Raw genomic sequence first — 25938 nt, 5'->3', positions numbered from 1 at the left:
CCTGCACTTTCACTGGCTGTTGAAGAGGTGGGACGCTAACGTCTCACGTTAAGGTTAAGTTGAGAAGATTCTCAAAATGGGGGAGATGTCGTGGAAAATTGCAAGATTATGTTATAATGCTTGTATTGCATTATAATGGTTGTTTTATTCGACCGAATAGAGTATTCTGTTAACCTGTTTGGGCTGCAAGCCCGAAATCGGACGAAAATGACAACAGCTGCAGGGCGCGAAATTCAAAATCTATTTTTTAAAAATATTTTAACTTTTACACATTAACAAGTCCAATACAGCATTTGAAAGATAAACATCTTGTCAATCCAGCCAACATGTCCGATTTTTTAAATGTTTTACAGAGAAAACACCACATATATTTATGTTAGCTCACCACCAAATACAAAAGTGGACAGACACGTATGGATATGATTATGAAGTATGAATTATGATTCAAGTAGCATGCACAAGCCAACCGAAATAAACTAAAACCAACCTAAAGAGCCCAGAAAAAACTACCTCAGATGACAGTCATATAACATGTTACACAATAAATCTATGTTTTGTTCATAAAAAGTGCATATTTTAGCTATAAATCAGTTTTACATTGATGCTAACATAAATGCTAACACATAGCTAGAGTCTGAATCCAGACGGGAGTAGCCAGAGAAAATACATACACCAACGTCGGCTACTAATTACACCTCATAAAACATTTCAGAAAAACATATGGTGGATAGCTAATGAAAGACAGATATCGTGTGAATAAAGCCAACATTTCCGATTTTTGAAGTGTTTTACAGCGAAAACACAATATATCGTTATATTAGCTAACAACATAAGCTAGCATAAGTCAGCACTAGCATTGGTCAAGCGCTAGCCTAGCACAGTTAGCCCACTTAGCACAGCACAGCTCAACAGATATATGAAAAAGCATCCCAAATTGGGTCTTATCTTTGTTGATATTCCATCAGAATGTTGTAACGGGGTCCAATGTCCAGTAGAGTCTTTAGTTGGGTTCCAGAACGAATTATTTCCCTCTTTGGTTAGCAAGCACAATAGCATTGCGGCGCTACACAGCGTTTCTTCAAAAAATTATTCCGTCGTATCACATCTAAAGTCCAGAATAAATTGCAATAATATAATTAAAGTATATTGAAAAAACATACTTTAGGATGATTTTGTGACATGTATCAAATAATATTGTAGTCAGACATCATATTCACCGTTATCTACCTTGTTCCAGAAGCCGAGACCAAATTATGCTTCGCGCCCGGAATTTTTTTTTAACTGCGCAGGTCTCACAAGAAGGTGTGTTATTCAGTCCATGGACGAGATATTCGACTCCTTTCAATTCTCACTTCCGCATTACAGCCTGACGAAGGCGTGTGACGTGTTCCTATGGTCCCAAGTCAAAGGGCCTTTTATAGAGAAGGTCTTAAAGAGACACATCGCATTTTGGAAATCTCAATTCGGCTGGGAAAATGGCTGTAAAAATATTTCTGTTCGACTTAGAGAAACAATTCAAACCTTTTTAGAAACTATAGACTGTTATCTATCCAACAGTAGTAAATATATGCATATTGGAAAATAAAAAGTTTCTTAGGAGGCCGTTTGAAAATGTGCACACATTTTCCATTTTTTTCAATATTCAGCTTGCAGCCCAAACAGGTTAACTATTGTGTGTGTGTTCTACTGAGGATGGGCCTCTATGAGATAACACTGACAGAGGAGATTTACGATGTCTTTGGGTGATAAAACCGAAAGAGCATTCCAGAGAACATGAGCTAATGGTTCTGTTCAATACCGTACCAGGGAGAGACAGTTCCAGTTTGGAGTAGGAGGGCCAGACACTGGTCTTTACAATGAAAACTGTTGACACAGCAGTAACTGTCTGCTATGTTTTATAGATATCTTGCATACAAATCGTAACCTTTGTGAACTGTTCCTAAGATCTGTGGTTCGTCATGTAGGTTGAGAGGGGTGTATCTTGGCTATAAAAGATCTTTGTACTTTTCTGTGGTCACTTTCAATGGTTCATTAGAAATAGCGCATCATTGAAAGTCAAAAAGGCTATTGCAAAGCTCTTATTATTAAAGATGTAGTTTAAGTTTAACTCTGACTGGTGTGTGAAGTTTGTAACTCTCCTCATTTGCTAATGCAGAAATATGCCACCACACCTGTCTAACCTCTCATCCTGGTTTAGGGCTTCTCAAGCTGTTGCACATATTCTTGGACAAATCACCAAGGCCAGATCAAATGGTCTCTCATTGGTAATGGAACAGGATAAACGCAGAGCATCTCATAATCAAAGATGTGCAGGGACAGGTACAGTAACAATCAAAGGTTTGGACACACCTACTCGTTCAATTTTCGACTATTTTCTACATTGTAGAATAATAGTGAAGACATCAAAACTATGAAATAACACATATGGAATCATGTAGTAACCAAAAAAGGGTTTAGATTATAGATTCTTCAAAGTAGCCACCCTTTGCCTTGATGACAGCTTTGCACACTTGGCACACTATTGCACACTATTATCAACCAGCTTCACCTGTTAAGCTTTTCCAACAGTCTGCAAGGAGTTCCCACATATGCTGAGCACTTGTTGGCTGCTTTTCCTTCACTCTGTGGTCCAACTCATCCCAAACCATCTCAATTGGGTTGAGATTGTGAAGGCCTGGTCATCTAATGCAGCACTCCATCACTCTCCTTCTTGGTCAAATAGCTCTTACACAGCCTGGAGGTGAGTTGGGTCATTGTCCTGTTGAAAAACAAATGATAGTCTAACTAAGCCCAAACCAGATGGGATGGCGTATCTCTGCAGAATGCTGTGGTAGCCATGCTGGTTAAGTGTGTCTTGAATTCTAAATAAATCCCGACAGTGTCACTAGCCAAGCACCCCCACACAATCACACTTCCTCCTCCATGCTTCACAGTGGGAACCAAACATGGGGAGATCAACCATTCACCTACTCTGCGTCTCACAAAGACACAGCGGTTGGAACAAAAAAAAACGCAAAATTGGATTCATCAAACCAAAAGACAGATTTTCACTGGTCTAATGTCCATTGCTTGTGTTTCTTGGCCCAAGCAAGTCTCTTCTTATTATTGGTGTCCTTTAGTAGTGGTTTCTTTGCAGCAATTCAACCATAAAGGCATGATTCATGCAGTCTCCTCTGAACAGTTGATGTTGAGATGTGGCTGTTACTGTTAGCACCTCTAAGCAGACGACACCATTCTGTATACATCTGGCCCTTCTTTGGACACTGTATTAACTAACCTCCAGACAAGCTTTAATGCCATACAACTCTCCTTCTGTGGCCTCCAACTGCTCTTAAATACAAGTAAAACTAAATGCATGCTTTTCAACCGATCGCAGCCCGCACCTGCCCGCCCATCCAGCATCACTACTCTGGACGGTTCTGACTTAGAATATGTGGACAACTACAAATACCTAGGTCTCTGATTAGACTGTAAACTTTCCTTCCAGACTCACAATAAGCATCTCCAATCCAAAATGAAATCTTGAATCGGCGTCCTATTTCGCAACAAAGCATCCTTCACTCATGCTGCCAAACATACCCTCGTAAAACTGACTATCCTAACGATCCTTCACTTCGGCGATGTCATTTACAAAATAGCCTCCAACACTCTACTCACCAAATTGGATGCAATCTATCACAGTGCCATCCGTTTTGTCACCAAAGCCCCATATACTACCCACCACTGCGACCTGTATTCTCTCGTTGGCTGGCCCTCGCTTCATATTCGTCGCCAAACCCACTGGCTCCAGGTCATCTGTAAGTCTTTGCTAGGTAAAGCCCCGCCTTATCTCAGCTCACTGGTCACCATAGCAGCACCCACCTGTAGCACGCGCTCCAGCAGGTATATTTCACTGGTCACCCCCAAAGCCAATTCCTCCTTTGGCCGCCTTTCCTTACAGTTCTCTGCTGCCAATGACTGGAACTAATTGCAAAAATCACTGAAGCTGGAGACTCATATCTCCCTCACTAACTTTAAGCACCAGCTGTCAGAGCAGCTCACAGATCACTGCACCTGTACATAGCCCATCTGTAAATAGCCCATTCAACTACCTCATCCCCATACTGTTATTTATTTTTGCTCATTTGCACCCCAGTATCTCTACTTGCACATTCATCTTCTGCACATCTATCACTCCATTATTTAATTGCTAAATTGTAATTATTTTGCCATTATGGGTTATTTATTGCCTTACCTCCCTTATCTTACCTCATTTGCACACACTGTATATAGACTTTTTCTATTGTGTTATTGACTGTATGTTTGTTTATTCCATGTGTAACTCTGTGTTGTTTTGCTTTGCTTTATCTTGGCCAGGTTGCAGTTGTAAATGAGAACTTGCTCTTAACTAGCCTACCCGGTTAAATAAAGGTGAAATTAAAAAATTAAAAATAAACTTGAACTCTGTGAAGCATTTATTTGGGTTGCAATTTCTGAGGCTGGTAACTCTAATTAACTTATCCTCTGCAGCAGAGGTAACTCTGGGGCTTCCTTTCCTGTGGCGGTCATCATGAGAGCCAGTTTCGTCATAGCGCTAGATGGTTTTTGCAACTGCACTTGAAGAAACTCTCAAAGTTCTTGACATTTTCCAGATTGACTGACCTTCATGTCTTAAAGTAATGAAGGCCTGTCATTTCGCCTTGCTTATTTGAGCTGTTCTTGCCATAATATGGACTTGGTCTTTTACCAAATAGGGCTATCTTTTTTATACCACCCTTACCTTGTCAAAACACTTACTGATTGGCTCAAACGTATTAAGAATGAAAGAAATTCTGCAAATGAACTTTTAACAAGACACACCTGTCAATTGAAATACACTCCAGGTGACTACCTCATGAAGCTGGTTGAACGAATGCCAAGAGTGTGCAAAGCTATCATCAAGACAAATGGTGGCCCAGCCAGAGCCTGGACATGAACCCGGTCAAATATCTCTGGAGACACCTGAAAATAGCTGTGCCGCAACGCTCCCCATCCAACCTGACAGAGCTTGAGGATTTGCAGAGAGGAATGGGAGAAACTCCCCAAATGCAGGTGTGCCAAGCTTCTAGGGTCATACCCAAGAAGACTCAAGGCTGTAATCGCAACCAAAGGTGATTCAACGGTGTACTGAGTAAAGGGTCTGAATAATTAAGTAAATTTGATATATATATTTTTTTTTTATGTAATACATTTGCTAAAAATCTGTATTTGCTTTGTAATTATGGGGTATTGTGTGTAGATTGATGAGGGGGAAAACTATTTAATCAATTTTAAAATAAGGCTGTAACGTAACAAAATGTGGAAAAAGTCATGTGGTCTGAGTACTTTCCGAATGCACTGTATGAAGATGAGCTTAAGTTACTAGGTAAAGGGACTCAGCTGCCACTCCAAAATGAGTTGTACTGCCTCAATGCCTTCCTAGACACAATTTCTGTGCTCAGGGTGGCAGGAAGACTTTGTCTCACCTCTTCCTAACTCAGTCAAACACCCTACAATCATGCCCAAGGAACACCACATCACGAAAATTATAATTGCTCACTACCATGGAAACGGTGAAACACCAGGGTAAAAGGCCTCACACCATTAATGAGATCAGGTCAAATGACTACTGGATCCCAGGTATTAATCGGGCCGTAGCACCTCATCTTCGCCAAAGTGTGACTTAGAAAGCTCAGGAGACCCACAGAAGAGCAAAATATGGCTGATCTCCCTCCAGAGTGCATGGACTCATCACCTCTCTTTACATACTGTGGTATGGATTGTTTTGGCCCATTTATCATTAAGTAAGGACGAAGAGTGCACAAAAGGTATGGTCTTCTCTTCACCCGTTTTTGCTCTCGTGCCGTTCATATTGAAATGTTGGATGACATGTCAACAGATGACTTCATTAATGGTCTGTGTTGCTTCAAAGCCATACGTGGTGCAGTTCGTCAGATTAAATGTGACCAAGGAAGCAAATTAGTGGGAGCCAAAAATGAACTGAAGGAAGCACTCAACAGTGTGACTTCAGCATGAATGCTCCCCCATTCAAGTCACGTGGGCAGCGTCTGGGAGTGATATATCAGGACAGTGAGAGGTGTCCTTAGCTCCACACTCTCTTCTGGTAGACTAGATGATTCTTCTCTACGAACCTTTTTCTACAAAGCAATGGCAATTGTAAACAATCGCCCACTCACAGTTCACATCCTCAATGATCCAAACAGTCTTGAGCCACTCACGCCTAATCATCTACTTACTATGAAATCTACCACAGCTCTACCTCCTCCAGGCATGTTCATGAGGGAGGACATGTACGCTCGGAAAAGGTGGCGGAATGTTCATTATCTAGCAGAATAGTTTTGGAGCCGCTGGCGAAGAGAGTATCTAGCCAACATCGCCATCAGGCAGCGCTGGCACACCCCGAAGAGAAACCTGCGAATCGGTGACATAGTGATGATGATAGACAATGATCTGCCTAGGAATGAGTGGCGCTTGGGTAGAGTTTCAGAGACTACTGTTGATAAAGATGGACTAGTAAAGAGAGTCAAAATATGTGTTGGTGATCGGATGTTAGACAAGACAGGCAAGCGTCTCACCAAGCTGTCAGTGTTCGAACACCCAGTTCAGAAGCTGGTCTTGTTGCTGGAGACTGGTATCTAACCATAATCTCGTACTTTTGAATGGTTTGTACTATGATTCCATACCTTTATGATACCCAATTTATGGTCATAAGTCATTTAAAGTACAGAAATAATTTGTGCTTTGTGTATACCATGTAAATTGCTCCAAATCACTCATGATTTGGTGGGAGTGTAAATGAAACCCTAAAAACAAGTGTCAGACCACAATGTAAATTGGACAGTGCAGTTAAATTAACAAGAATTGAAGGCCTCCCGGGTGGCGCAGTGGTCTAGAGCACTGCATCGCAGTGCTAGCTGCGCCACCAGAGTCTCTGGGTTCGCGCCCAGGCTCTGTCGCAACCAGCCGCGACCGGGAGGTCCGTGGGGCGACGCACAATTGGCTTAGCGTCATCCGGGTTAGGGAGGGTTTGGCCGGTAGGGATATCCTTGTCTCATCGCGCTCCAGCGACTCCTGTGGCGGGCCGGGCGCAGTGCGCGCTAACCGAGGGGGGCGGGTGCACGGTGTTTCCTCCGACACATTGGTGCGGCTGGCTTCTGGGTTGGAGGCGCGCTGTGTTAAGAAGCAGTGCGGCTTGGTTGGGTTGTGCTTCGGAGGACGCATGGCTTTAGACCCTCGTCTCTCCCGAGCCCGTACGGGAGTTGTAGCGATGAGACAAGATAGTAATTACTAGCGATTGGATACCACGAAAATTTTGGGGGAAAAGGGGATAAAATGTATAAAAAAATAAAATAAAAAATTAACAAGAATTTAAGCTTTCTGACAATATCAGATATGTCCATGTCCTGGGAAATTTTCTAGTTACTTACAACCTCACGCTAATCCGCTAATCACATGAGCTCAACTCTCCCGTGGACGGGACACCGATCCATAAATACATTTTTAAAATAAACATTTTGACAGCATGTTTTTTGCCTGTTTTACGCGCAAAGGGTACATGGGAAATGGGCGTGAGAGAAAAAGGAAAATTACTTTTTTTGTCCAAGAAACAACGTCAAACTTAGCACCTAGCTGGAAAGAGAACAAGGTATTTAGTGTCTTTCAATATTGGTCTTGTTTCAGAAATCTTTCTAATTCTTTACAGATATTTGTATTGTAATTGATTTTCTGAAGTATGCTAGGAATATAACGTTATTAGCTGTAGCCTAGCTCCACTGTTGGTGCTGGCTAATATTAGTTAATCTTGCACCACATTAACCTCTCTGGGATATGTGGGATGGTAGCGTCCCACCTGGCCAACATCCAGTGAAAATGCAGAGCGCCAAATTCAAATAAATTACTATAAAAATAAAAATAAACTTTCATGAAATCACAGTCAATATACCAAATTAAAGCTACACTTGTTGTGAATCCAGCCAACGTGTCAGATTTCAAAAATGCTTTACGGCGATAGCAAACAATGCTATTATTTGAGGATAGCAACCAAGCAAACAAACACAGACCATCATATTTCAACCCCCCCGGCTCGACACAAAACGCAGAAATAAAGATATAATTCATGCCTTACCTTTGACGAGCTTCTTCTGTTGGCACTCCAATATGTCCCATAAACATCACAAATGGTCCTTTTGTTTGATTAATTCCGTCGATATATATCCAAAATGTCCATTTATTTGGCGCGTTTGATCCAGAAAAACACCGGTTCCAACTTGCACAACGTGACTACAAAATATCTCAAAAGTTACCTGTAAGCTTTGTCCAAACATTTCAAACTACTTTTGTAATACAACTTTAGGTATTTTTTAACGTAAATAATCAATAAAATTGAAGACAGGATGATCTTTGTTCAATACCGGAGGAAAACAATGTGTAGCATGCTTTCTGGTCATTCTCCTCTAACAAACAGTCCACTTCACTGGAGCCTTATTCTGAACATGGCTACTTCTTCATTTCTCAAAGAAAAAACCTCAACCAATTTCTAAAGACTGTTGACATCCAGTGGAAGCGATAGGAACTGCAGGAAGGTCCCTTAGAAATCTGGATTCCCAGTGAAAACCCATTGAAAAGAGTGACCTCAACAACAAAAAAATCTGAATGGTTTGTCCTCGGGGTTTTGCCTGCCAAATAAGTTATGTTATAGTCACAGACATGATTCAAACAGTTTTAGAAACTTCTGAGTGTTTTCTATTCAATACTAATAATAATATGCATATATTAGCATCTGGGACCGAGTAAGAGGGAGTTTACTCTGGGCACGCTTTTCATCCAAACGTGAAAATGCTGCCCCCTATCCACAAGAAGTTTTAACACGCTATTAGCACGTAATCAACTATTTGGGTAGAAATTCTCATGCTTATTGATGCATTTCATGTACGAAGCATGCCAATGTAAAGTTGTGTAAAAGTGTATTGTTTGTGCACTGTATTGTTCATATTGTAAGAGCATTTTTGGTTTGTTTCTCCATCATCTCTTACGGTGTTTATGGAAATGGTACCGCATTAAACTTTCATGAACCATCAGTTTGAGAGTTGACCATTCATTCAGCTGGGGATGCGACAACTAGTGATTGGTTACCTTATCGACACTGGAGTCAGACAGCACAATATATGGGGGTTGCTGCTTCTTCTGTAGATAACTACGGACTGATTCCCTCTCGACTCTAGAGGAAGATGATGTAGAGCTAAGGAGACAAAAGAGCAGAAAGTTATTTCACTGATGCACATGTAATGCACATGTAATGAAAGAAATGCACATGTAATGAAAGAAAATGAGGTTTCCTTCCTGGTTAGCAGCACTGACCAATAAGTGGTCTTCTTACCTTTTGAGCATCTGTTCATTGCCCTCGTTCTCCGATTGGCTCAGCTCTTCACTCATACCAGACTCTTCCTGCTGTGATTGGCTATCATCATCACTACTCTGGTTATCCAATTTCTCACCTGAGGCGATGGAAGAAAGCAGAGAATGAGTTTACTCTGGGTAAAAGAGCCACTCCAACACTATGGCACTGATGGTATCCAATCATAGTAGTACCACAGAACCCATCCCATACAAACCTTTGGTTCTTCTAGACTTCCTGACTTTCTGCTCAATCCCATCTTCTTCAGCGGTTTTCTGATCACTTGGATTTCCATTGTCAAGGCTGAGCTTGTGGCGTAGCAGACGATGTCTGTGACATGTTTTACTGGACTCAGAGTCAGAGGTCAAACTGGAAGTCTCCCCTGCAGCAGAAACAACATGGTATATTGTCAGGAGGACATCATACTCCCATAGTGAATGTCAATGCAACCTGTACACTAACACACAGTAACACAGGGTGATGGTTTAGATCATCACAACAATAATGGACCTACTTTAAAATGTTCAGTTACTAAGCAACAGGTGATGTCAGATAAGTATTTCAGCCTAATGTCAAAAAAATTGCCTTATTCAAAGCAACACTAAATTGAGCTTATTGCTGCATCTCAAAATAAACTTGAAATTGTAGCGGCGGTATGGAGGGATCACCCACCATTCTCATCGGAGCTTTCATCTTTCACATCTTCTTGCTCCTTCTCTTCCCTGTCAGACTCATCATCATGTGATGACTCCACATCTGAAGAGAAATCCTCCCCCGATGAGTAGTTGGCTTTGATTTGGGCCAAGAGCATTTTCTTAGCGATTCTTTCAGAAGCAAGGGAGAGAGGGAAAGGGACCGGGGGATCATTTTAATGATCATCACATCAAATCCATCAAGCACTGCTTAATAGGTTTATTCTCTAAAGGAACTTGTCTTTATATAGGAAATTTATACAGGATTTATACAGGATTTCACCTTAAACGTAATATTACCAGGAGATACATTTATTATAGAATTAATGAAAATAACAAGGTAATGTTAGCTATTCTAATATCACTTTGCAGTCCCCCACCTGTAAACAGCCAACAATATAGTTTAAGTGACTATGTGAGGGGAAAGGCCATTGCATTAAGTAGTTGAAAGTTTTCTTTACTGATGTGAATACACTAGATGACCAAAAGTATGTGGACACCTGCTCATCAAACAATTTATTCCAAAATAAAATGGGCATTAATATGGAGTTGGTCCCCCTTTGCTGTTATAACAGCCTCCACTCTTCTCAGAAGGCTTTCCACTAGATGTTGGAATATTGCTGCAGGGACTTGCTTCCATTCAGCCAAGAGCATTAGTGAACTTGGGCGATTAGGCCTGGCTCGCAGTTGGCATTCCAATTCATCCCAAAGGTGTTTAATGGGGTTGAGGTCAGGGCTCTGTCCAGGCCAGTCAAATTCTTCCACAACAATTTTGACAAACCAATTCTGTATTGACCACGCGTTGTGCATGGGGGCATTGTCATGCTGAAACAGGAACAGGCCTTCCCCAAACTGCTGCCACAAAGTCAGAATCGTCTAGAATGTCATTGTATGCTTTGGCGTTAAGATTCATCTTCACTGGAACTAAGGGGTCTAGCCAGAATGATAAAAAAGATCCCCAGACCATCATTCCTACTCTACTGAACTTTAGTTGGCACTATGCATTTGGGAAGGTAACGTTCACCTGGCATCCGCCAAACCCAGATTCGTCATTCGGACTGCCAGATAGTGAAGCGTGATTCATCACTCCAGAGAACGCGTTTCCAGAGTCCAATGGCAGTGAGCTTTACACCAGTCCAGCCGACGCTTTGCATCGAGCATGCGCATGATCTTAGGCTTGTGTGCATCTGCTCAGCAAGAAACCCATTTCATGAAACTCCTGACAAACAGTTATTGTGCTGACGTTGCTTCCAGAGGCAGTTTGGAACTCAATAGTGAATGCTGCAATCAAGGACAGACGATTTTAACGTGCTACAGCAATCGGTAGTCCCGTTCTATGAGCTTATATGGCCGACCACTTCACAGCTCAGTCATTGTTGCTTCTAGACGTTTCCACTTTACAATAACAGCACTTACAGTTGACCTGGGCCGCTCTAGCAGGGCAAAAAAATTACGAATTGACTTTTTGGAAAGGTATCATCCTATGACAGTGTCACGTTGAAAGTCACTGAGCTCTTCCTTAAGGCCATTCTACTGCCATTTTTTGTCTATGGAGATTGCACGGCTGTGTGCTAAATTTAATACACCTGTCAGCAACAGGTGCGGCAAAAATAGCCGAATCCACAAATTTTATGGGGTGTCGACATACTTTTGCATATATAATGTATGCTCTGAGCAAATAGATAGAGCTAAAACACTGTCAAGGACGATTTCACTTCATTTAATTTTGTCTTAATGCAACACATTGAGGAGTCAAAAGTCAGATGACTTAATGACCTTGTAAACAACCCCTCCATAACAAATATCTAAGACTTATCACTCAGAACAAGATGAACAAACCCGGTCCTATATAGAATAAGGAAGACATACGAGACATCATAAAGGGTATTAATTTATTACAACGAATAGTTTCTCTTACAGAGTTCATTCAATTACAAAAGTAAGAACATATCCTTGTTTAATGCATGCTCTACAAGTAACAGGCCTCTACAAGGCTAACACTACAGCACCTCAGAGCTAAAGACAACATAAATGATTAATTCAATTTGAAAATACGTTTTCTAACCACTGTTTTTTTTAGTTGGTACGAAAGAAAGTTTGTAAAGGGTAAAAAAAAAACAGGGTCAAAATGGTTTTGTAGGGCTTTTCCAAGTTCGATACTGTGAAATACACGTACGTATCCATTTAGACATGAATATGTTTTGCAGAAAGAATCCTTTTGGCAGATAGTAATAGTTGAACGAAGCCTCTGATGAAGCCTCAGCGAGAAGTACGTGTACATGATGAGGGCCCCATATGAGGCAGTAACAAACAGCAGCGGCCGGCAACAGCCTCGGCCTGGGCCTTACCTCAAGTGTTTAAACTGGGAAGAGAGAAAAATGGAAGAAAAAAAGACACTTCACTACATACTCGTCTCACAGTAATGTTGTAAGGCTGACCTCAAAGGTCAAAGTTGTGGTTGAATAAAATGCATTACAACCACTCTTACAGGACCAGCTTTCAGAGCTGTTGCTTAGGGCATCGAGCTCCTCCAAAGTGAAATGCAATTGCATTTAAACTTTAAATAATTTTAAATGTAGCTAAATGACCAATAAATGTGGCCTTGCATGCAAAACAGACATGAAAATACTGAAAATATGATTATGGATCGAGTACAATAAACAAAGCATACAAGAAATTCAGCTTGGTGCCTGTGGTAGGAAAAACAAACAGCTCCCAAATACAGTACAGTAGGTCTAATAATCAGTGTATTTGGTATACTGATGTTTAGCATCACAAGTCCTCCTTCTCTGCTAAGCCCTCAACCTGTCAGAAGCGATAAATCATATATTTTAAAATTGAATCAAGCAGAATAGATTTTCTTGCCATTCTGTTCAGAGATAATCGGATTGTCAACCCATCGTATTAGTATGAGAATAGCAGCACGTAAAACAGCCACATCACCACTGGCATATTGCACATGAACGTTATCAATATATCAAAGAAAGAATTCTCCATATTGTAACCATAAACCAACAGAATTACCAAATGCTCGCAGAAACTTGTGTGATTTTACAATGACTTAGAGAAATTAGCAAACCCAGCAGCCACAAGGACAGTGGTGGAAAAAGTACTCAATTGTCATACTGGAGTAAAAAGTAAAGATACCATAACGGAAAATGACTCAAGTAAAGTCACCCAGTAAAAGACTACTTGAGTTAAAGTGGTTTAAAATTGACTTAAGTATTGGTGCGAAAAATACTTAATTGTCATACTTGAGTAAATGTAGAAGCTATTCATCAAATTCCTTATATTATGCAAACTATTTTATTCACGGACAGCCAGGGGTACACTGCAACACTCAGAAATAATTTATAAAACGCAGTATTTGTGTGTTTAGTGAGTTCGCCAGATCAGAGGCAGTAGAGATGACAACCCGTTATATTGATAGGTACGTGAATTTAACTATTTTGCTGTCCTGCCTGAGCATTTGAAATGTACAAAGTACTTTTTGGTGTCCAGGAAAAGGGGAGTAAAAATAACCTATTTTCTTTAGGAATGTTGTGGAGTAAAAGTAAAAAAGTTCAAACATAAATAGTACAGATACCCAAGAAAATAACTTAAGTAGTACTTCAAAGTATTTTTACTTTGTTACTTTTACACCACTGTACAAGGGTGCAGTGATGTACAATAATGCCACCCTAAAGAATGCCTGATCATGAGTTGACCATTAGGGCATGTATTATATCATCAGGGTCTGGGTTCTAAATCAGTCACTTCAGAAATAACATAATATTCCATGATGACCAACTCCCAGTGAGAGGAACATAATTCACCCCATCTAGTATAATGATACAGATATATCCAGATCTGTAAGTGAAGTCTAAGGGCATTTTCAGGTTTGTATTGTGTACACTTGTGTGGATTGGTGGTGTGGTTTATTAGTTAACCATTTTAGGATATGCTTTGCGAAAAACAAAAATTCTACAAAAACATCACCTTGCTAGCTTGTTTTAATGCATGTTCTACCATCAGACTATAGATCAAGAACCGAATCCAGATTCAAATGAGTGTAACTTAACATATTTGGAGCAAATAAAATTATACATTATTTACAAATAATGCAATCAAATCCTTAACATGGCTTAAAATAAGTTTTAATATTCAGTATACAGTTATTTATTTGTGTGAAAAATTTAAAGAACACTGTATGTGGAAGAAATAAGGATGACTTACAGCAGGGGTGTCAAACATACGGTACGCGGGCCGGGAGGGCGTGCAATCCGGCCCGCAGGGGGGTGGGTCGGGGCGAACTCAATATACCTTAAAATGACTCAAACCAAATCGAAACTGTAAAAATGATAATCAAACAACATTCCTAGTTTCTTGACGGAGTCCAGTTCATTTATAAATCCCAGAAATTACAGCGAGACAGTCAAGGACCATCGCAAATTCCAAAAACGACAAGATAGGAAAAAAATAGCACATTTTGACGGCAAGGAAATACCAAAAATATGCGACCTTCTGGACCTCGTTTAAGACTGAATGCGGCCCCGGGGGGAAATTAGTTTGACACCCCGGACTTACAAAATAGTTAACCAATAAGAAACTATGAGATAAAATAATTTATTTAATCTGTTTTAATAAGTGTATAATGCTTTTGTGCAAACTGATGCATTAAACAGCATTTTCCACTCTTAATCGCCTTAGTATGCACAGAGACATGGACTCAACTGATGCCACATTCTGCTAAGACACGTCACACAACTTCAAATGAAAGACAAAAAAATGAATTAAAGAATAGGTAATCAACGAAAACAGAGTGGCATAAGTGGCCTATCATTTATAACACAGCCTAAGCAAGGTATGAGGGGTTTCTCCCTGCGCTTGACACGTACCTCTGAACTTAACACTAGAAATTGTATGGGATAGCTGCTGGTTTACTGCAGCTGCGAGTAGGACGAGACCTTTTCGATTGGGACGGGGTCTTGACAACGGAGGAGTCCCCATTATTAGCACTCAACTTAGGGTTCCGTGGCATGACCTTTCTCCTGCGCCTAGGGTGTGTTACAAACGCTATGTCCGTTCGTTCTGAACCATACCTATTTTCTGGATCGTCATCATCTTCTGCTGCCCAAGAAGGCCCAGACTGGGGCTGCTCTTCATCGCCTACAGAGTACAAAAAAAATGAGAAGGTTAGTTCAACATTTGCTACAGGAAATCTACACCGCAAGCTGAAGATTGTTAAAATACAGCTCATGAATGCAGTGCATTGTCTAAAAAGTACAGAGAAAGTGAGAGACCAGCTCACCGGATGACTGGTGGAAAGCTGCTGCCCCCAGTAAGGCCACCTCCTCAGTGATAGGCTTGATCTTCTGGTCACCACTGTCATCGCTAGACTCAGAGTCCAGGTCCCCCTCTTCTTGACTGGAAGAGGATGGCGTCTGCTTCGTTCTATGCTCAGATTGAGGTGTGCTTTGAGGCTTGGCTGCCTGGGTATTACCCTCTTTGCTGGATGTAGATTCATCCTCTTTCTTGACCTTCCGAGGTCTGCCCCTGGGCCTATGTTGCGGACTATCCTTGCTGGGGGTAGGTTCATCCTCTCTCTTAACCTTCCGAGGCCTCCCCCTGGGCCTGGTCATAGTCTTGATCTCCTTCTGCAGGTCCGGATCGTCACTGGAGGAATCAGAGTCAGAGGAGCGGTCTGGCACCTTGCGTTTGCGGACAACTCTTTCTGGAGAGAGGGGTGTGTTCTTCTTCAGGCCGAAGAGGCATTTCTTGGTCACACTCCGATGGTCTCCATCGTCACTCTCGGCTTCGTCTGAACTGCGCGTCATGGCGGCCCGCTGGAGGACAGCTGGGACCTCATCGGAGTCAGAGTCATCAGTTCCTCTCCCAAGCCCTCCCTCGTCAGCTCCTTGAGGCACTTCAGCATTGGGGCTGGTGTCAGGGTCCGAATCACTCTCACTGTCCGCGCCCGAGGGGGTCGGCTGGATCTTGCCCTCACCTGGCCTGCGCAAGGGTGTGGTCTTTACCCGAGGTGAGCGTCTATTATCTGGCTCCTCTTCCAGTTCCAGAGATTCGCTTCCTTCAGCAGATTCATACTCCCCCTCTGTTACAAGTTCAATAGATTCACAGTCTCCCTCCCGTTCCTCCACTTTTTCTTTTCTCTCTTCCTCCTCTGCCTCCAACTCCACTTCCACCTCCAACTCTGGGGGGCCAGAGAGTGGCTCTTGTTCAACAGGGGCAGGTGAAATTTGCACCACCAGTTGTTTTGTCACGTTGCAAGCATCTTCTCCAGGCTTTGAGTTTTTCCGCGGCCTGCCTCTACCTCGTCGGGGAATTATCTCTGTGCCAAGGACACCTTTCATTTCAATTGAGGACGAAGGCCTTCCATCATCCATAAAGCCATTTGAGTCTGAATCATTCTCTTCCAAATGTTCAGCTGCAATTTTCTTTAAGTAATGAAGGCCATTCTTATCAGAAATGTCAATTTCCACACAACCCTCTTGTTCTTGTTGAGGTACATCAGTATCCTCAAACGTGGGGTTTTCGCCACCATTTGGCAAACCCATCTCTCTGAACTCCTCCAAAAGGGCTTCCTCCAGAGCTGTCTGAGACTTCTTCAGACCCTTCAGTACTGACTGGAAAGTCTTCAGGTATTGTAGTTTTAACTCGGTTGTCTGTTTCTGCTGCATGCCACCTTGAATAAACTTCACAAAAGTTGTGTTTACGGTGTTTGTAGAGTCCACCAGGTTTTTAGCCTTTTTCGCCATCTCCTCTGGAATTTGAAGGGTGTTGTAGTTGAACACAACGTGACCATCCATGCCACCATGGTTCCAATGACCCACGGGAATGTTTTGAGAATGCCTTGGATGGGAGTCATAATGTCCAGATTTTCCCTCGCCTCTGCCCCTCTTGCGGTGCTCTGGCCACAAATGCCCCAAGTTGTCAAGGACGTTGTCACAAGCGACGACCAAGTCCAGAAGAGGCTCTGGGCTGCATACGTAGCAGTACCACTTACTCTCCTCATCCAGGATGCCAGACAACTCTTTTCGCCCCAGGTTCCGCAAAATGCATTTCTTACAGAAGGCATTGGGGCAAAAGTCGCAGCAGATCAGGTTTCCCCCCTCTGCACACCATCTGTAAAAAGCAAATATAATAGATTGAAGTAATGATTAACGTAACAACCTGTATGTTTATTAACATCTCAGGATTTGCTTGGAGCATCTTGTTGTACAAGAGAACCACCCCATCGTACCTGCACTGTTCATCCATGCCATCACAATCCTTGCTGATGTCATCACTTGAGTAATACTTGAAACAAGACTGAGAAAATAATAAGACAAGAACATTAGGAATGGAGCCCCTAAAAATGTAGATGAGCTCAACAACATTGTTGGAGAATGCCCATTTTAACCAATGTGATATTAAGCCTATTTATTTAATTGACCCATTCTTTGACAGACCCAGGATCCCCTCACCTTGCAAATAAGTACTTTGAGTACTGGATGCTGATAGAAGGAGTCCCTCTGGAAGTGGTTCACTTGCTGGCCACAGGCTGTACAGCTAACAATCTCCAAGTGTTCACCACCTACAAACACACATCAATCGTCATTCTGCGGCACACTATTTTAAGGTAAAGGATATGTCTTTTCCTATTTATTAACGAAAGCTCACCTCCACGTCTCCTAGAAAAAGCTCTCTTCAGATTGCCAGATTTTCCGCAACGGAATTCGGGACCTCTGAAGTCATCTCTGACATTTTCCACTGGCTCAGGCCTCACCAGTACAGTGCCTGTGCATAAGACATGTAAAAACACATGAATGAAAGCCAAAGCATTTTCAGTTAATAAATGCATTACATTATTAATTTCCAGTGTTAATATCTTCGTACAGTTTAATTGCAAGCAGTAGTAGAAAAACTAACCTTTAGGTAATCTTGTTACATCAGGATAACCGTTTGAATTGATGATCAAGCCATCATCATCATCATCACTTTCATTTGAAGCACCAGATTCATCCAGTCCACTGTGTTTAATCACAACTGAAGGTTTTCTGTAATACAAGTGACATCCATTAGAGTATGCACATACATCAATATACTGTGTTTTTATGTTTCCCCATCCATAAACAATGTACATGAACTATCAAATTGTTCAAAATATCGGAAGGAAGCCCACCTCCTGGAACCACATCCAGACTGCTTCAGGGTGTCTGTTGAGGTCTGTTGAGGCTGTATTCAACAAGAACATTTTACAAATATATCTTCTAGATCTGCATCAAAACAGAATACTCTTTGGTCTATAACAGCCTAAACTGATACTTCTCATAATACCTCAAGACGGGTTCGGTCTGTTGAGTGTGGCTCCACACAGTCCTTGTTTGTCATACCTGTGAATTAAAATCAGTAGACAATTGTGAGTCACTACTAATATTACTACAAACACCACCATGCCTGAGTTAAAGTTTCACTTATTAAAGTTCTCACCATCAGGACTTTCTGTCACCAGTGTGTTCTCATCATCCTCTGGAGCATGAGCCAAGAACTCATGCAGTTTAGTCACCAACACATCGAGCTTGCTCGTGCCAGGAGGAACGCTAAAAGGAATGAATAGAATGACCAGTAATTAAACAAATGTCCTCAATCATGCGAGTTTCTTTCAACAACCCCCCCCCCCCCCCTAACCAAAAAAGTGTGTGGATATGATATAGCTATGATGTGGACATATCTGTCCTTGTGCGCATCGGTCCATTTCCTTCAGGCACAGTTATTATCATGATTCAATACTTGGCTAGATATGCATTCCAGATCATTGACAAAACAATTTAGCTAGCTAACGTTAGCTAGCTAACGTTCGCTAGTAGCTATCATACTTAAATATCAAACAAAATGCATAACTTTGGGTACAGATATGTGGCCATCTTGATGCACGCACTAATTGAATGTAAATGTTACAAGTAGGACTAGCAGCTTGAATGCGAGAACTGACTAACTAGCTACTTTAGGACTATCTGCAGCAAATAAACTAGCTAGTTAGCTATTGCTTGCACGATTAGCATGCTCAGGGAGCTGGAGACCTTTGCTATATTAACGTTACCTGAGCATCTCTGAGGACATCTTGAGCTGGTAAAATGCACCTTATGCAAACGGGGCACTATATGGGCTTATTCCCCCCAAAATTTCACAATTACCCTCATTATTACAAGTAATTTTTTCTCAGATTTCTAACACAATGCCAGACACCGACTGAGGCGCAAGCTAAGCAAAAATGGCGCTGTTTCTCCGATGCCTTCGTCATTGCGACTGCGCAGACTTGAAAATGGGCGCGTTCCAGTCTGTAGGCCTACCACAGAAAGAACAATGAGCTAGTTATAAAACAATATTTGGCCGTACTGTATCTCGGTGTAAAGACTGTATCTGTGTTCGAATACTCTAACTGTATACTACCTACTATTAGTTCATTTTATTATACTGTAAACGAAACGTATCATTTCAGTTGAGCCTACTATAGTTTCGCCTGTCTACCGGAAGTTGGTTATGTTGCTATGCAACATCTTGCTAGCTTGTTAGTGTAACAAATGACTAGCTAGACATTTTATGACTTTGGGTGTTTCGTAAATTCAATCTGGAGCATTGTCAGATTGTCCGTTTGTACATCCAGAGCCCACACTGGACGCTCTGGCTGAAGAATAGGGTTGAACCGAGTGTTCCACGGCAGTCAAGCACCTAAGCTAACTTGCTAACGTTGACTAGCTACTTCCAGACACAAATGAGAGAACACCTAGCTCTGACCATTTTACTTGCCCTAGCAGAGATGGTTAGGCTGTTTTCATTTCATCCAGAGTGTTGGTGACTGTAACTGTGCTGTTGGCAACAATTTAATTACGCTTTTACGTTCACTGACAACGGCCACATTCAACAGTGTTGAGCATTCCTACATTCATTAGATGTGTGCTCTGCACGCTCAGATGAGAGTGCTCTGAAATCGGAGTAGATAGCCAGAATTAACAATGCCCATTGAGAACGCACAACGACTATAGCACTTAGCTAAGAATGTGAATAATCAAGTCAATTAACGTTGGGTAGTTAGTTAATATACTGCCTGGCAAGTTCGATGTATTAGCCAAATAATGTTAGGTAACTAGCTAACATATTGTAACGACCCGGTATTGTGTTCTGTGTTTGTGGGTGTGTTATGGTTCTCATGGCTACTAGCAGGGGTTAAATATGTCAGGACAGATGGAAAGGTTGGGGGGGTATGATGGGTAATCCCGCGGGATTTGGAAATGCATAAAGAGGGATGAGTGTCTCATATCTCTCTCTTCTGTTCGGGCCTTGATCTGTTCCTATGAGAGTGACCTTAACTCGACATGTATAATTGTGTACGTTCGGCATTAGCGGCGTGGGCTGTGGCCTGAACAATAGCCCAGTTTAGGAATAAACCTGTGTTCTGACCTTTACACCTGGAGTCCGTCTCTTTTCTCTTTAATGACCCAGCCGGGTCATTACATTGGTGTCAGAAGTGCTTTCGAACTAAGGGATCGAGACTAGGCGAGTTAGCTGTTCAGTATAGGCCGGGTTGGCTTTAGCGTGACTCGCATCTACGGTCATGATGCCTGGGGCGAGGCGGAAAATTAAGGAAGAGTCGGACAAAGTGTCCGTTGTGAGCTCGGGGGTACCCGGTCGGGAGGGTCAGGCGGCGACTGCCGTGGAGGGGCTTGAGAGCCACTTGGCGGGAGTTAAATTGTCAGTCAGCAAGATGGCAGAACTGGCGGGTTTTCCTTCACATCGCTCGAGAGCAGACGTCACGGCGACGGGGATATCGACGTCACCGGGTGCGGAAATGGCTGGGCCTGCTTATGTAAACAGAGATGGCGGCGACCTATTGCCATTAGCCACGGTAGCGGCTAAACTACCAAAGTTCAATGGACAAGGTAAATGGGAAGTTTTTTTCACTCAATTCGAGTTGTTGGCTAGAGCCGGGAGGTGGTCTGACGAGACGAAAGCGTTACAGCTTGCCCTGAGCCTGGCGGAGGAGGCGTCGGAATGCCTGCTAACGCTAGCCCCGGGCGATAGGGGCGACTACGGTGCACTAGTGGAGGCATTGGGGGGCCGTTTCGGCAGCGACGCGCAGCCCAACATGCTGCGTATTGAACTGTGTAACAAAAAGAGACTTCAGGGGGAATCATTAAAGGCGTTGGCAAGTGGTATTCTGAGCCTGACCAGGCGGGCTTATGCAACTATGCCGATTGGGGTGCAAGACGAGCTGGCACGGGACAGTTTTATTAGAGCGCTCTCTTCCACCGAACTGGGTAAGCATGTTCAGATGGCGGACCCACCATCTCTGCAGGCTGCAGTGGAGATAGCCAGGAAGAGGGAGCTGATCTGGGGTGAGGGAGTGAGAGTGGAAGTCACCAGTCAACCAGAGGTGAGAGCAGCGGTGGCTGGGGTGCCAGGGGTCACAAAGCCAGAGTGGGTTGACGAGTTGGGCGGGCTAGTCAAGACTGCTTCGCTTGTCATGGAGAGGGGCTCCAGGCAACGTCGCAGTGTCAGCTCAACTCCTATTGTCTGCTGGGGTTGTGGCCAACCTGGCCACATTCAGCGGGAGTGTGGCAGATTCCCCCGTCACCAGGGAAACGACAACGGGTTCTCGCGCAGGGGGCAGCGCGGGCCCACCCCCCCGCCCCCGAACCCACTGTAAGCAAAGGAGGTACCCAGCAGCGCAGACAAGAGGGTGGGGACCTGCTCCCCCAGGGTGTAGCTGCCGCCGTGTTTCCTAGTCCGGTAGTTGTGGTGGGACGTACCACCGTTGGGGACTTCTGCAATGTCGTCGTCAAGGTAGAGGGGGTGGAATGTTTGGCCCTGGTCGACACGGGCTCTACAGTAACCCTGGTGAGACCAGACATACTACCTGTTGGGGTGCGGGTGGAGCCGACCCATGTCCAGCTACGGACTGTCACGGGGGAGCTAGCCCCCATGTTAGGGAAGTGTCAGCTATCTGTGACTGTGGGGGGGAGAACTGTGGGGTGTCCGGTGTGGGTAGCAGCGGTGCAGGACCCCTGTATACTGGGAATGGACTTTTTGAAAAACTGTGGGGCTCAGTTGGACTTAGCGTCAGGTACTTTGAGGCTGTCGGGGGGGCCCACAGTGGGAATGTCGCCTTCGGGAGGGCCAGCAGGGGGCAGGGCTGTTCCTCCGTCTTCCTCCAAGCTTGCAGAAACTCCACCGGTCATCCCGGCTGCTCCCTTGGTCGTTGTGCCATCCCAGCAGCTGTCTCCGGCGGCGACGGCCTTCACTCCCCATCATGGTGCAAGCACAGGCAGCCCAGTAGCCCAAAACACACTGGCCCCTTCAACCCATCAGCCCGACGGGGGGAAGGAGGAAGCTATCGACGCCGTCGAGGCTGTGTGGCTGAAGAACTGTCAGGGTCTGGATGAGGGACAACAGAGACAGTTAAAGCAGCTGCTGTTGGACTTTAAAGATAGCTTCGCTTGGGGGGAAGATGAGGTAGGACAAACGCACCTAGTTCAGCACGAAATAGACACTGGGGACGCCCGACCCATTAAAATTCGGCCCCGTCGTATTCCCCTTGCCAGGAGGGAAGCAGCAGACACAGCTATTGTTGACATGTTGCGGGCTGATTTCATTGAGCCATCAGATAGCCCATGGTCCGCGCCGGTCGTCATGGTGCCTAAGAAAGGGGGTAAACTTAGGTTTTGTGTTGACTACAGGGGCCTAAATTCTGTCACCACTAAAGACTCTTATCCCCTACCGAGGATTGATGAGTCGCTAGACCACGTGAGAGGGTCCTCGTGGTTCTCCTCCCTTGATCTGCGCAGTGGCTACTGGCAGGTGCCCCTCTCGCCAGGGGCACGTGAAAAAACGGCCTTCTCCACAGATAGGGGCCATTGGCAGTTCAAGGTGCTGTGCTTCGGGCTCTGTAATGCTCCTGCCACCTTTGAGAGGCTCATGGACAGAGTGCTGGCGGGGGTTCCGAGAGACGAGTGTGTTGTGTACCTAGACGACATATTGGTGCACGGCACATCGTTTGAGGGGGCACTGGGGGCAATTAGGCGAGTGTTGGAGAGAATCTCGGGGGCGGGGCTAAAATTACATCCGGGAAAGTGCCATTTCATGCAAAGGGAGGTGGCGTTCCTGGGGCATCAGCTGGGTGGTGAGGGCATCAGCACGATGCCAGACAAAGTAGAGGCTGTGAGGGGGTGGCCAGTTCCAGGGGGAAAAAAAGAGGTTAAGAGCTTCCTGGGGCTGGCATCCTACTATCGTAGGTTTGTGAAGGGGTTTGCGGGGGTAGCGGCTCCTTTGAACCAGCTACTCAAGGAGGACACTGTTTTTCAGTGGACCGAAGAGCACCAGCGGGCGTTTGAGGCCCTCAAACGGGCCCTGATGGAGGCCCCTGTCCTGGCCTCACCAGACCCGAACCGTCCGTTCATCCTGGACACCGACGCAAGCAATGAGGGGTTGGGGGCTGTGCTGGCTCAGCGGGGTCCTGATGGGGAACACGTAGTAGCTTATTACAGCAGGACTTTTGATAAGGCTGAAAAACGCTACTGCGTGACAAGGAGAGAGCTTTTGGCTGTCGTGGCAGCAGTACGCCATTTCAAGTACTACCTGGGGGGCCTGCCGTTTGTGGTCCGGACGGATCACTCCGCCCTGCAGTGGCTTCTCTCCTTCAAGGAGCCAGAGGGTCAGATTGCCCGCTGGCTGGAGGGGCTACAACCCTACGACTTCCAGGTGGAGCACAGAGCCGGCCTTCGCCACAGCAATGCAGACGCCTTGTCCCGCCGCCCGTGTGCTGAGGATGGCTGTGGGTACTGCGCCAAACGGGTGGAGCGAGAGAGAGAACTGTGCAGGGAGGAGGGAGTCACCGCCACGGTGAGTCAGCTGAGTGTGACAGAGTGCCGGGAGCTTGAGGCTGTGGATGTTGGGGAGTGGAGGCGTCGCCAGGAGGAGGACGCAGAGCTGCGTCCTGTGCTGCGGTGGGTGGAAGAGAGAAGACGACCGCCGTGGGGGGACGTAGCCCCTCTGTCACCAGTCACCAAAGGACTGTGGGCTAAATTCACAGTCCTTAGAGTGGCTGAGGGAGTGCTCCAGAGGGGGTGGAAAAAGCCAGCGACTGGAGAAATTACGTGGCAGGTAGTGGTGCCCAAAAGGCTGCAGGGGAGCGTGTTACAGCAGCTTCATGGGGGAGTAGGCGCAGGGCATTTTGGGGTCTCCAAAACGTTAAAGCGCATGCGTAAAGGATTCTATTGGGCCAGGCACAGGAGGGATGTTGAGGACTTTTGTAGGCAGTGCGATGAGTGTGCTGCTAAAAAAGGACCTCCAGGTCAGTCACACGCCCTCCTACAACAATTCCCAGTAGGGGAGCCCATGGAGAGACTGGGGGTAGACATAGTAGGGCCGTTTCCAACCACAGACAGCGGTAACAGGTGGATTCTAACCGCTATGGACTACTTCACCAAGTGGCCGGAGGCTTACGCTCTCCCAGACCAGGAGGCGGGGACAGTAGCTGATGCGTTGGTGGGGGGAATAATCAGTCGGTTCGGGGTGCCACAGTCTATTCACAGCGACCAGGGGAGAAACTTCGAGTCACGGGTGTTCACAGAGTTGTGTAGACGGTTAGGCGCGGAGAAGACGCGCACTACTCCGCTTCACCCCCAGAGTGATGGGTTGGTGGAAAGATTCAACAGAACATTAGCACAGCAGCTGGCCATCGTTACCTCAAAACACCAGAGAGATTGGGACACCCACTTACCGTTTATTCTTATGGCGTGTAGGTCGGCTGTTCAAGAATCGACTGCGTGCTCCCCAGCACTACTAATGTTAGGTCGTGAGTTGCGCACCCCAGCCGAACTGACGTTTGGCCACCCTCCTGATAGTGGCGACCGGGTTTTGCCTGGCCCGGACTATGTGTGTCGTCTGCAGAACCGGTTAGAAGCGGCTCACACCTTCGCAAGAGAGCAACTCGAGAACGCAGGGGTGCGCCAAAAGCGCCACTACGACTCGCGCGCTAGGGGGAGGCACTTTGGAGCGGGAGAATGTGTGTGGCTTCACAACCCCACGCGCAAGAAGGGGCGGTGCCCAAAGCTGGACAGTGCATGGGTGGGGCCGTGTCTGGTGATAGAGAGAGTGGGGGAAGTGACGTACCGGGTGGAGGTCCCTCCACGGAGCAGGAAGGTGGTGGTCCACCGGGATCGATTGGCACCCTACAGAGGGAGGAAAACGGTAGGGAATGGGAGTGAGGTCTCTGATGTGAGCCCACGGGAACAGTCTAACGAGGGGACTCTAGCGCAACCTGAGCCTGGGGAGGGGGCTGCTTCTTCGGAGGGCGCTGGAAATGACATTGGGGCAGAGGAGTGTTCTGGGGGTTCACCAGGGAGAGTCACGGGGAGGCCCAAGAGACTGATGCGACCTCCGGGTCGTTTTAAGGATTTTGTTGTGTAACCCTAGGGGCTAGGGTTTAGAAAGGGGGGGGCTATGTAACGACCCGGTATTGTGTTCTGTGTTTGTGGGTGTGTTATGGTTCTCATGGCTACTAGCAGGGGTTAAATATGTCAGGACAGATGGAAAGGTTGGGGGGGTATGATGGGTAATCCCGCGGGATTTGGAAATGCATAAAGAGGGATGAGTGTCTCATATCTCTCTCTTCTGTTCGGGCCTTGATCTGTTCCTATGAGAGTGACCTTAACTCGACATGTATAATTGTGTACGTTCGGCATTAGCGGCGTGGGCTGTGGCCTGAACAATAGCCCAGTTTCCGGGTCATTACAATATCGTAACATACTGCTGTAATGCTATGCGGTTCGTAAGAATATTGTAGCTAACAAATTGTCA

At 45.0% G+C, this 25938-nt stretch overlaps 1 protein-coding gene across 1 annotated transcript in view; it reads right to left on the bottom strand.

Moving 5' to 3' along the window:
* Positions 1-19384, bottom strand: part of LOC129816043 (transcriptional regulator ATRX-like) — a 40369-nt gene extending 20985 nt beyond the window's left edge. Inside the window, exons 1-14 of the mRNA XM_055870228.1 lie at positions 19184-19384; positions 18574-18683; positions 18421-18476; positions 18266-18318; positions 18013-18140; positions 17764-17880; positions 17568-17677; positions 17345-17412; positions 15395-17226; positions 15186-15252; positions 10085-10236; positions 9630-9794; positions 9395-9512; positions 9151-9256 (exon numbers count right to left, since the gene is read on the bottom strand). Of these exons, the coding sequence (XP_055726203.1) occupies positions 9151-9256; positions 9395-9512; positions 9630-9794; positions 10085-10236; positions 15186-15252; positions 15395-17226; positions 17345-17412; positions 17568-17677; positions 17764-17880; positions 18013-18140; positions 18266-18318; positions 18421-18476; positions 18574-18683; positions 19184-19203 (3102 nt within the window). The 5' untranslated portion in view covers positions 19204-19384. The remainder of the gene's footprint in view (positions 1-9150; positions 9257-9394; positions 9513-9629; positions 9795-10084; positions 10237-15185; positions 15253-15394; positions 17227-17344; positions 17413-17567; positions 17678-17763; positions 17881-18012; positions 18141-18265; positions 18319-18420; positions 18477-18573; positions 18684-19183) is intronic.
* Positions 19385-25938: the final 6554 nt, after the last annotated feature.

This window comes from Salvelinus fontinalis, chromosome 2 (genome assembly GCF_029448725.1).
Source record: "Salvelinus fontinalis isolate EN_2023a chromosome 2, ASM2944872v1, whole genome shotgun sequence".
NCBI lineage: Eukaryota > Metazoa > Chordata > Actinopteri > Salmoniformes > Salmonidae > Salvelinus > Salvelinus fontinalis.
This window is presented reverse-complemented; position numbering and strand designations above follow the sequence as displayed.